Here is a 12,683-nt window from a genome sequence, read left to right as displayed (position 1 = left end):
CTCTCTCTCTCTCTCTCTCTCTTTCTCTCTCTCTTTCTCTCTCTCTCCCTCTTTTACTCTCTTTATAGTTATTTTCTCTTCCTCTCTCTCTCTCTCTCTCTCTCTCTCTCTCTCTCTCTCTCTCTCTCTCTCTCTCTCTCTCTCTCTCTCTCTCTCTCTCTCTCTCTCTCTCTCTCTCTCTCTCTCTTACTCTCGCTCTCGTACACATGCACACACACACACACACACACACACACACACACACACACACACACACACACACACACAGTTTTCGCTTTTCATCATCACGCTGTCAAGTTTGATATATAATGTAGCCTACGGGACAGAAGGCACTCTTGAAGTTAAATATATCTATCGCCTGTTTACAGAATTAGGATTGAATCAGTTGTTAACATTTTATTGCAAATGAATGATAAGAAGGCAAATACTGCCAAGCCTGTATCAAACAAATCCAAGTTGAGCATGGTTGAACTCATTACAGAAGTGATAAATAGAGATCATTCAAACCGTCTCTGGCTACTCACAACATTGTAGTTGCAGTCACAGTAAAGAGAGAAAGCTGGAACGATCAAACATAGACTGCTGAAATGACAGTATTCACAATTCCAAACCGTTAAGACAGTTTAAGGATTTAAAATGATAGTTGGTCATACATAGGTGGTTGAACTACAGACACGATTTTAAGGCAGTCTGCATCTCAGGCCGTGTACGTGATGACACTGCCAACTGTTGTTAGCTGTGAGATAAACGGCGAGCATCGTGCAGGGATTGATTTCCTCTATTTTTAAATCCAACTCACGTGCAAGTATGGTGCAGATTGGGTGATTGCACTGGTATGGGAAAACCCGATAACAGTCAACATTCGTCTATTTATTTCTATCTGAATAGATTACATTTTTCAATTCAACACGTTAGAAAGATATAACAATCACAAAGCGTATTAAATATGGAAATGGCAAATTCACGACAAAAATAGCTAATAACGTCTACGCCTGATTCCTTACGAACTTCGTAGTCTAGTTTGTTCAAGATCGGAAACAAGTCCCGATGCAATCAGGTGCAGTCATCGTTGTCTGTCTAAATGTTTTGTAATTTTCGATTATGTGAATGTATGGCTTTTGGTTGAAAACGGATTCTGTGAGTGAATCTTGTTAAAACTTAAAACGCACTTCGGAGGTTCTGCACTGACTTCAACACTTCATGTGTAACTGAATCGGGTCACAGTGTTCCCAAAGGTTCGCCCGCACTGTAACGGAAAGATAAACTTTGACCCACATCACGTGATCACAGCATATTTTACGTCACACTCTTCAGTGCAATGGCTGCCGCTGTGCGAAGTTAGAACCAGTTTGTCGCATTCGTGTCTTTTAGAGTACACCATTCTTCCCAATTATCGCTTCTGGATCACTACCATAGATTTATCAACTCCGTTGTCGACTATTCCTTTCTATAACTGCGCTCTGAGACTGAGACAAGTTGCCAGGTAGGCTATGTCACTATTGATTTAACGTTTAAGGAATTTCCGGGTTTACCCTACTTTTGGTTCGCAAGTTTCTGTTCTCTCTAGACAACACCTGTGTGTGTGTGTGTGTGTGTGTGTGTGTGTGTGTGTGTGTGTGTGTGTGTGTGTGTGTGTGTGTGTGAGTGTGTGTGTGTGTGTGTGTGTGTGTGTGTGTGTGTGTTTGGATCGGTGTGTGTGTTTGGATCGGTGTGTGTGTGTGTGTGTGTGTGTGTGTGTGTGTGTGTGTGTAGGCTAGCGGTGTGATTTAGAGTTGTCATTCACTGGGTGAGGGCTGCGGGTTCAAGAAAAAAGCTTGCACAAGTCGTATGCGTATGCCACAACCGTCGTTAAAATGTTGTGTATAATCTTATCCATTCTTATAATTTTTATCTTATCGCTAGTGACCAGTACATAAATACTGTCTGTCGATACGTAGAAAATGTAATGCTGACAAAACGAAGGAATAATCGTAAGATTACAACATTAGGCCAGTACTATTTTCACAAGATCGTAGCGGGATTGTAGCCTGTTTGTCGATCATGTAGGCCAGTACTATTTTCACAAGATCGTAGCGGGATTGTAGCCTGTTTGTCGATCATGTAGGCCACTACTATTTTCACAAGATCGTAGCGGGATTGTAGCCTGTTTGTCGATCATGCAGTGCAGTTTTCAGCATTCTTATTCACGCACCCCGCCCCCCAACGACCTTACCTTATTTATAGCAAATATAATATGCAGCCATGTCCCGATATGGGTCACAGGGACCCGCGAGTACGTAGAATACACTTTGTTTACTTCAGCCCTCCATGCTAAATTTAGCCTGGAAATAATCTGAGAGAGCCTCTCTCTCGTGTGGCGTAACCGGTTTCTTGTATTGGTTTCAACAGTAGTTTATTTTTCATTCGTTTTACAAAGCTTGTAACCGACAGCACAAGGTTATGGATTAGTTGAATAGGAATGAAATAAAACAAGCAGAATTAATGTAAAAGGCAGTAAATGACTTGTGCAACACACAGAAGCTTGTGTCAAAACACCGATCGATCATAGTATTCTATTTTTTTTTATTTTTTTTATTTGTGAGTGTTTCTACGCACATACCCTCCCAGAGGGAGGCTCATGGCGTTTACAATATGCCGTGTGAGATGGAATTTTTTACACAATATATCACGCATTCACATCGGCCAGTAAATCTCAAGCGTGTTAGGCGAGTATATACTTTTCACGGCCTATTATTCCAAGTCACACGGGTATTTGGTGGACACCCCAATGTAGTGTACACGGAACCTCGGTTTTTCGTCTCATCCGAAAGACTAGCACTTGAACCCACCACCTAGGTTAGGAATGGGGGGAGAAAATAGCGGCCCGACCCAGGGTCGAACACGCAACCTCTCGATTCCGAGCGCAAGTGCGTTACCACTCGGCCACCCAGACACCCTACTCCTCTTTATCCTTACCGAACTATCACTATACCAGTAAATATATTAATACTACAGTAAGAATAAAGGGGCGATCGACCAGCTCTTTAATACAAGCCCCCACCCCACCGCACAACCCTCAAGAAAAAACAATGAAGGTACGCAATAAGGGGGTGGGGCGGAGTAAGGATTAAGTCAACATATTACTCCATGCCGTAATCATGCCTGTGTGTCACAACTCGTATGAGGCATATCTCCTCGTCGCGATATAACCTTCGTGGTTGAAAACGACGTTAAACACCAAATAAAGAAAGAAAGGCATATCTCGGAGCATCATGAACTGTCACTGCCCAGTTTATCAATCAATCAATCAATATGAGGCTTATATCGCGCGTATTCCGTGGGTACAGTTCTAAGCGCAGGGATTTTTTTTTTATCTTAATTTTTATGCAATTTATATCGCGCACATATTCAAGGCGCAGGGATTTATTTATGCCGTGTGAGATGGAATTTTTTTTACACAATATACATCACGCATTCACATCCGCCAGCAGATCGCAGCCATTTCGGCGCATATCCTACTTTTCACGGCCTATTATTCCAAGTCACACGGGTATTTTGGTGGACATTTTTATCTATGCCTATACAATTTTGCCAGGAAAGACCCTTTTGTCAATCGTGGGATCTTTAACGTGCACACCCCAATGTAGTGTACACGAAGGGACCTCGGTTTTTCGACTCATCCGAAAGACTAGCACTTGAACCCACCACCTAGGTTAGGAAAGGGGGGAGAAAATTGCTAACGCCCTGACCCAGGGTCGAACTCGCAACCTCTCGCTTCCGAGCGCAAGTGCGTTGCCACTCGGCCACCCAGTCCACAGGGCGTTTAGGGTAGCAACCAGGGATCGTGTTTGATTCCGTATACTACAAGCGAGCGCAATGTCCGAATTAGGACAGTAAAGTGACTCAATCCATTTAACACTGACCCCCCCCCCCCCCTCCCCTCCCCCCCCCCCCCAACCCTTTATTTAAAGACCCTGCTTCTCAGCTTTATTGTTCGAAACGTCTCTAAATTCCCCTTAACTAATTTTCAAACTCCTTCTTTTTAAAGACCTGATTCTCTCAGATCTGTTTGGCGATCTTCCATTGAGGACCACTGTCGCAATTTCAGATAACATATAAAGCCATCTACTGAACCATGGCGACAGCTGCCCCGCCGGTGCCAGAACCCAATGACATGGACTGCAGCGTGTGTCACGAGCAGTACGTGCAGCCCAAGCTGCTGCCCTGCGGACACCTGCTGTGTCACCACTGTCTGCTGTCCTGGCTGCAGTCTCAAGACCAGGCCCTGTGTCCGCTTTGCCGCTGCGCCATCATGGACCCCGAGGAGCGAGGCCAGAAGAGCTGGCAGGACGTCGCGGACGGTTTTCCCACAGACCTGGCCATGGCGGACCTGGTGGTGGCTCACCGTTTGCTCAAACAGTCGCACAGCTGCTGCATGTGTGAGGAGGCCGCTGCATCGTGTCTGTGTCTGACGTGCGGGGACCTGTTCTGCGAGACATGCCGGAAGCTGCACCTGAAGCAGAAAATGGCCAGGAACCACACGGTGGAGGACCTGACCTCCCTGACGGCGGACAAAGTGGCGGGAAGCCAGCACGCCGCATGCGCCGTCCACGGGGACAAGACCACGGAGCTGTTCTGCCCGACACACGGTGAGAGCATCTGCCAACTGTGCGCCACGTCCCGCCACCGCAGCTGTCCGGAGGTCAAGGACATGCAGGATAAGGTCAAGGACGCGCGTGCCGTGCTGGCGGAGCTGGCGGTCACGCTGACCGAAGGGGAGGCCAGGCTGGACAAAGCCATCCAACAGCTGGACACCCACATGGCGGAGACGGAGAAGCAGACCAAGAAGGCCGTTGCCGAGATCGAAGCCGTGTGTGCGCGCCTGGAGAAGTCGGTCCAGGACTGTCGTCATCGCCTGAACGCCCTAGCCCACAGCGCGTGCTCTGACGTCAAGGAGGCGGTGACGGAGACCAAGACGTGTATGCTACACCGACGCGGGATGCTGACGTCACACAAACACGTGGTACAGCGCGTGCAGGAAGCCAAGAATTGCGACACTGTCAGCACCATGACGCCCGTGATGCAGACACGTGTTGGAAACCTCGACTGCAGCGCCACCTTGCCCTCAGGCGCCAAGGTCGTATCCAAGGTGACCGTCGTGATTGACGCAGAGGCCGTGACCCGCATTGAGAAAGAGCTGTCAGTACTAGGTCAGACCAAAGTCATGTCTGCTGATTTGGATTTTGGACCTGTAAGTATTTTTTTCCTCGTTCTGATTGATCGAGCAATAATTTTTGTGGGGAAATATCTGATGTCAAGTCCTGAAATGAAACCGGTATCTCCAGGGGCCCTGTTTACTTTATGCATTTTACATATACGTATTTTTGGACACAGAAATCAGGTTTGTGATTTGAAAGGTTGTTGGCCTACGCTGGATTTTGTAACTATGCCAAAACATTTAACGCTAAATTGTTGAATAGGAACTGATAAATTTGCATTGCCGATTTAGGAAAAGTAATTACCAATTGCCAAACAAATTTGTTTCACTCCTGAAATAAGACGGTTTAGGTTTCTTATTTGATAAAACTGCATAGGGAGATGTCGAGTTACTCTTTCTTGAATACACAAAATCATCTTGGAAACAAATAACCATGAGGGTAAAGGGACACTTCAGTGGAACTGTAGTGAAACATTCTCTCTTAAAACAAAGCAACAAGTAGTGAGATTGTACAACAAAGCCTAGCGCGGGACTGTTTGCAGTCTTGTTTTCACATCCTCTTGACAGTTGTTCAAATCTTCATGCACGTGGCACAGGGAGAGAAAACAGACAATGCCGAGATGACGTATGATGGTACATGGTGGCTGGGCAACAAGAACAGTTGGTTTTAATTTCGAAAATGGGACCTATCAGGCCGATCTAATCAACGTTTACAAGGTATAGATATCTGTGTCACTGATTGTAAACAAAATGCATTTTTCATGTCTAGACAGTTCGGACTAATGTACGTGTAAGTGGAAATAAACTGCCTCTTTGCAGGTGACGGCATTTTGTTTCCATGACAACCACGGTAAGAACATCGTGCTGAGCAACAACAAGCAGGCGGCAGAGAGAAGAGGGTCTGGCAACAATGGTGGTATCGTTGTCGCCTCTCAGCCTATGATGACGAACATGCTGTACGAGGTTAGTCATTGAGCTCAGTGTTCACTGTGACGCTATCAGTGTGTTTACAGCTGTAATCCCTTCAAGAAATATAACTCTTTCACATTGCCTGTTAACCGCAAATGTCACTTAATTAAACATCCTGTCCTCACAGACTATGCAACACTTATGAAGAATTTTGCTTCTTTACTTCAAATGGCAATTCAGAGAATACTGAGCATTCTAAAGAACAGGTTATCGTTGTTTTTGTATACTGTATGAATGGTTTTAAATTGATTGTGTGTGGGGGTGAGGGGGCAGGGATCAAAGTGGCAGACGCCCTTTAACCACATTGGGTGCAAATAGTTAAGGATCTAGTTGAAGTGAATGTACATGTTTAACCATGTACAACGGAAAAATAAAAGTACAGATGGACATTAAAGCTGCAAAAATCCACTTGCTGACACATATCTGCACTTTGCACAGTATTTGTGATTGTACGAGTACATAACGTTTTGCAAAACACAGGTGACCAACAACAACTTTTACAAGAACGACTCTCTTAAGCGCTGTTGCGTGATAAAGCACAGAACCAGAGACAATTGCCAGTTGATTTGTTTCTTTCTTGTTTTGCCAAGAATGAGGGCATCCTTCCATTTGAACACAAATAAACAATCAACAGCGTTACCTCGCTATGTGCTTAAAGGAATTTATTTTCTACATTAATGTTGCATGTTGACACTTACAAAAATAATTGAACATAAACATTTCCCTAATATGTGTGAGCGTACATGCGTGCGTGTGTGTGTGTGTGTGTGTGTGTGTGTGTGTGTGTGTGTGTATGTGTATGCGTGTGCGTTTGTGTGTGTATATGTGTGCGAGTGTACCTGTGTGTGTGTGGGGGGGGTCTCTGTGTTGGTTTAATTTGTCTATGCGTACGCCGCATGTGCCCGTATGTGATGATTGTATGCAATATGTCTAGGTCATATTGGACAGAAGAGTCGCTGCTATTATTGATTACTTGTGGACTGGAGCAACAACCACTCCTCCAGAAGCTCTGACACTTCCATCTGCCGCTGGAGGCTGGCCATCTGCCGTAGTCATCAATGACAGTTCTGTGGTCGTAAATGGCAGACAGATGGTAAGTCTGACAAGACCGTGATCAAAGGATGGGGACAGTGAAAAGTGTGTATTTACGGATTTGGGTGTGTGTGTGTGTGTGTGTGTGTGTGTGTGTGTGTGTGTGTGTGTGTGTGTGTGTGTATGTGTGAGAGTGAGTGAGTGAGTGAGTGAGTGTGTGTGTGTGTGAGTGTGCGTGCGTGCGTACGTGCGTGCGTGCGTGCGTGCGTATGTATCTGTATGTAATGGTGATTTTTAAAGCTGAAAAGAAAAGGTCGTGATCAGTTTTATGAAATCTTTGATCGAAATGTTGCTACTATAATGTACCCTTGATATTTTGTTTAAATCCAACTGGGTAAAGGGCCGTCACTATCAAAACCCGTACACGCCACTGCCGGACAGTTAGTTCACTGTTTAATGTGTTTTACCGGAAATCAAAATAGGTTCATAAATGTTCATGTGCGAGGAAGTTACAATCTTCACAGCAATGCTTGTGTTCAAACCTCAACGAGGAATCTATGTCAACTCGTCATGGTAAAACGACTGTCGATAAGTTATTCATTGAGTCTGTCCGACCTGTCTAGTGTTGACGCTTTCGCTGTAAAACTGAAAATGCTTTCAAAAACTCAAAATGTTTGAAGTCAGTCCATTTTCTCTATTAACTGGATTTGGCAGCTATATGATCGTGCATTCTTCTAGTTGCCGGACATTATAACTCAGCTATATGATCGTGCATTCTTCTAGTTGCCGGACATTATGACTCAGCTATATGATCGTGCATTCTTCTAGTTGCCGGACATTATAACTCAGCTATATGATCGTGCATTCTTCTAGTTGCCGGACATTATGACTCAGCTATATGATCGTGCATTCTTCTAGTTGCCAGACATTATGACTCAGCTATATGATCGTGCATTCTTCTAGTTGCCGGACATTATAACTCAGCTATATGGTCGTGCATTCTTCTAGTTGCCGGACATTGTGACTCAGCTATATGATCGTGCATTCTTCTAGTTGCCGGACATTATAACTCAGCTATATGATCGTGCATTCTTCTAGTTGCCGGACATTATGACTCAGCTGTATGATCGTGCATTCTTCTAGTTGCCGGACATTATGACTCAGCTATATGATCGTGCATTCTTCTAGTTGCCGGACATTATGACTCAGCTATATGATCGTGCATTCTTCTAGTTGCCGGACATTATAACTCAGCTATATGATCGTGCATTCGTCTAGTTGCCGGACATTATGACTCAGCTGTATGATCGTGCATTCTTCTAGTTGCCGGACATTATGACTCAGCTATATGATCGTGCATTCTTCTAGTTGCCGGACATTATAACTCAGCTATACGTGCATTCTTCTAGTTGCCGTACATTATGACTCAGCTGTATGATCGTGCATTCTTCTAGTTGCCGGACATTATAACTCAGCTATATGATCGTGCATTCTTCTAGTTGCCGGACATTATAACTCAGCTATATGATCGTGCATTCTTCTAGTTGCCGGACATTAAGACTCAGCTATATGATCGTGCATTCTTCTAGTTGCCGGACATTAAGACTCAGCTGTATGATCGTGCATTCTTCTAGTTGCCGGACATTATAACTCAGCTATATGATCGTGCATTCTTCTAGTTGCCGGACATTATGTCTCAGCTATATGATCGTGCATTCTTCTAGTTGCCGGACATTATGACTCAGCTATATGATCGTGCATTCTTCTAGTTGCCGGACATTATAACTCAGCTATATGATCGTGCATTCTTCTAGTTGCCGGACATTAAGACTCAGCTGTATGATCGTGCATTCTTCTAGTTGCCGGACATTATAACTCAGCTATATGATCGTGCATTCTTCTAGTTGCCGGACATTATGACTCAGCTATATGATCGTGCATTCTTCTAGTTGCCGGACATTATAACTCAGCTATATGATCGTGCATTCTTCTAGTTCCCGGACATTATGACTCAGCTATATGATCGTGCATTCTTCTAGTTGCCGGACATTATGACTCAGCTGTATGATTGTGCATTCTTCTAGTTGCCGGACATTATAACTCAGCTATATGATCGTGCATTCTTCTAGTTGCCGGACATTATGACTCAGCTATATGATCGTGCATTCTTCTAGTTGCCGGACATTATAACTCAGCTATACGTGCATTCTTCTAGTTGCCGGACATTATGACGCAGCTGTTTGATCGTGCATTCTTCTAGTTGCCGGACATTATAACTCAGCTATATGATCGTGCATTCTTCTAGTTGCCGGACATTATAACTCAGCTATATGATCGTGCATTCTTCTAGTTGCCGGACATTAGGACTCAGCTATATGATCGTGCATTCTTCTAGTTGCCGGACATTATAACTCAGCTATATGATCGTGCATTCTTCTAGTTGCCGGACATTATGACTCAGCTATATGATCGTGCATTCTTCTAGTTGCCGGACATTATAACTCAGCTATATGATCGTGCATTCTTCTAGTTGCCGGACATTATAACTCAGCTATATGATCGTGCATTCTTCTAGTTGCCGGACATTATAACTCAGCTATATGATCGTGCATTCTTCTAGTTGCCGGACATTATAACTCAGCTATATGATCGTGCATTCTTCTAGTTGCCGGACATTAGGACTCAGCTATATGATCGTGCATTCTTCTAGTTGCCGGACATTATGACTCAGCTATATGATCGTGCATTCTTCTAGTTGCCGGACATTATGACTCAGCTATATGATCGTGCATTCTTCGAGTTGCCGGACATTAAGACTCAGCTGTATGATCGTGCATTCTTCTAGTTGCCGGACATTATAACTCAGCTATATGATCGTGCATTCTTCTAGTTGCCGGACATTATGTCTCAGCTATATGATCGTGCATTCTTCTAGTTGCCGGACATTATGACTCAGCTATATGATCGTGCATTCTTCTAGTTGCCGGACATGATGACTCAGCTATATGATCGTGCATTCTTCTAGTTGCCGGACATTATGACTCAACTATATGATCGTGCATTCTTCTAGTTGCCGGACATTATGACTCAGCTATATGATCGTGCATTCTTCTAGTTGCCGGACATTATGACTCAGCTATATGATCGTGCATTCTTCTAGTTGCCGGACATTATGACTCAGCTATATGATCGTGCATTCTTCTAGTTGCCGGACATTATGACTCAGCTATATGATCGTGCATTCTTCTAGTTGCCGGACATTATGACTCAGCTATATGATCGTGCATTCTTCTAGTTGCCGGACATTATAACTCAGCTATATGATCGTGCATTCTTCTAGTTGCCGGACATTATAACTCAGCTATATGATCGTGCATTCTTCTAGTTGCCGGACATTAGGACTCAGCTATATGATCGTGCATTCTTCTAGTTGCCGGACATTATGTCTCAGCTATATGATTGTGCATTCTTCTAGTTGCCGGACATTATGACTCAGCTATATGATCGTGCATTCTTCCAGTTGCCGGACATTATAACTCAGCTATATGATCGTGCATTCTTCTAGTTGCCGGACATTAAGACTCAGCTGTATGATCGTGCATTCTTCTAGTTGCTGGACATTATGACTCAGCTATATGATCGTGCATTCTTCTAGTTGCCGGACATTATGACTCAGCTATATGATCGTGCATTCTTCTAGTTGCCGGACATTATAACTCAGCTATATGATCGTGCATTCTTCTAGTTGCCGGACATTATGACTCAGCTATATGATCGTGCATTCTTCTAGTTGCCGGACATTATAACTCAGCTATACGTGCATTCTTCTAGTTGCCGGACATTATGACGTAGCTGTATGATCGTGCATTCTTCTAGTTGCCGGACATTATAACTCAGCTATATGATCGTGCATTCTTCTAGTTGCCGGACATTAAGACTCAGCTGTATGATCGTGCATTCTTCTAGTTGCCGGACATTAGGACTCAGCTATATGATCGTGCATTCTTCTAGTTGCCGGACATTATAACTCAGCTATATGATCGTGCATTTTTCTAGTTGCCGGACATTATGACTCAGCTATATGATCGTGCATTCTTCTAGTTGCCGGACATTATAACTCAGCTATATGATCGTGCATTCTTCTAGTTGCCGGACATTATAACTCAGCTATATGATCGTGCATTCTTCTAGTTGCCGGACATTATAACTCAGCTATATGATCGTGCATTCTTCTAGTTGCCGGACATTATAACTCAGCTATATGATCGTGCATTCTTCTAGTTGCCGGACATTAGGACTCAGCTATATGATCGTGCATTCTTCTAGTTGCCGGACATTATGACTCAGCTATATGATCGTGCATTCTTCTAGTTGCCGGACATTATGACTCAGCTATATGATCGTGCATTCTTCTAGTTGCCGGACATTAAGACTCAGCTGTATGATCGTGCATTCTTCTAGTTGCCGGACATTATAACTCAGCTATATGATCGTGCATTCTTCTAGTTGCCGGACATTATGTCTCAGCTATATGATCGTGCATTCTTCTAGTTGCCGGACATTAGGACTCAGCTATATGATCGTGCATTCTTCTAGTTGCCGGACATGATGACTCAGCTATATGATCGTGCATTCTTCTAGTTGCCGGACATTATGACTCAGCTATATGATCGGGCATTCTTCTAGTTGCCGGACATTATGACTCAGCTATATGATCGTGCATTCTTCTAGTTGCCGGACATTATGACTCAGCTATATGATCGTGCATTCTTCGAGTTGCCGGACATTATGAGTCAGCTGAAGGCTCACAGACATCCTTTGTGTGGCGTCTCTCGGGCTCAAGTCGTCCCTAAAGAGTTGCCTGGTTCAAAAGCAGAAAAAGAAATAGAGACTTTCTCAACGTGCAAATAGACTGGAGAACAAAACCACATTCTGCACGACTGCCTTTGGTTTTATCAGGAAGAATTGGTCCCAAAAAAAAACATGAAACGTTATCACAAAAAAGCTTTAAGACACCTCGAATATCCCATCAGGATGCAGTAACATATATTGGTTTGGCTCTTTCCAGGTTAAAAGCAACGTTGGACGGAAGCTGTTCAACTTACCCGAGAAAAGCCGGGTGGGAGTGATGCTTGACAAGAAGCGATCTCTTCATCTCTACATCAACGGTGACGACCAGGGTGAAGCCGCCCCTAGCCTGCCCGACCCCTGCTTTACATTCTTTGACATTTTGGGTCCTTACAGACAGGTGGGTTTGTCGAATGAATAATTAAGTATACTCTTTTCATTCAGCTCTGTATCATTATAGCAGTGGCCAATATTGTTTCAGAATACTTGATGGCATTGTTTCTATAACCCAAACAGAAAAATTAAAACTCTGAGGAAAAGTCTTCGAAAAGCTCGAAATATATGTCATCAATGCTCACACATGCCTAAGCACCATTTGTATCATCCCCGACATTCTAACAAATTAGACAGTTTCAAA

The 12,683-nt window shown here is 43.9% G+C and overlaps 1 protein-coding gene across 2 annotated transcripts; it reads left to right on the top strand.

Annotated features, from left to right (window-relative positions):
- The first annotated feature begins 853 nt into the window (after positions 1–853).
- Positions 854–7,292, top strand: LOC138976564 (E3 ubiquitin-protein ligase TRIM33-like). Of its 2 annotated transcripts, none has more exons than XM_070349409.1 (4): positions 854–1,483; positions 4,088–5,230; positions 6,017–6,160; positions 7,101–7,292. In XM_070349409.1, the coding sequence occupies exons 2-4, from the start codon at positions 4,115–4,117 to the stop codon at positions 7,278–7,280; spliced, it is 1,440 nt and encodes a 479-aa protein (XP_070205510.1). In that variant the 5' UTR covers positions 854–1,483; positions 4,088–4,114; the 3' UTR covers positions 7,281–7,292. The 2 variants fall into 2 exon arrangements, with proteins under 2 accessions (XP_070205510.1, XP_070205511.1); XM_070349410.1 differs by having other exon boundaries at positions 4,028–5,230.
- Positions 7,293–12,683: the final 5,391 nt, after the last annotated feature.

Source organism: Littorina saxatilis, linkage group LG9 (genome assembly GCF_037325665.1).
Source record: "Littorina saxatilis isolate snail1 linkage group LG9, US_GU_Lsax_2.0, whole genome shotgun sequence".
Classification (NCBI taxonomy): Eukaryota; Metazoa; Mollusca; class Gastropoda; order Littorinimorpha; family Littorinidae; genus Littorina; species Littorina saxatilis.
This window is presented reverse-complemented; position numbering and strand designations above follow the sequence as displayed.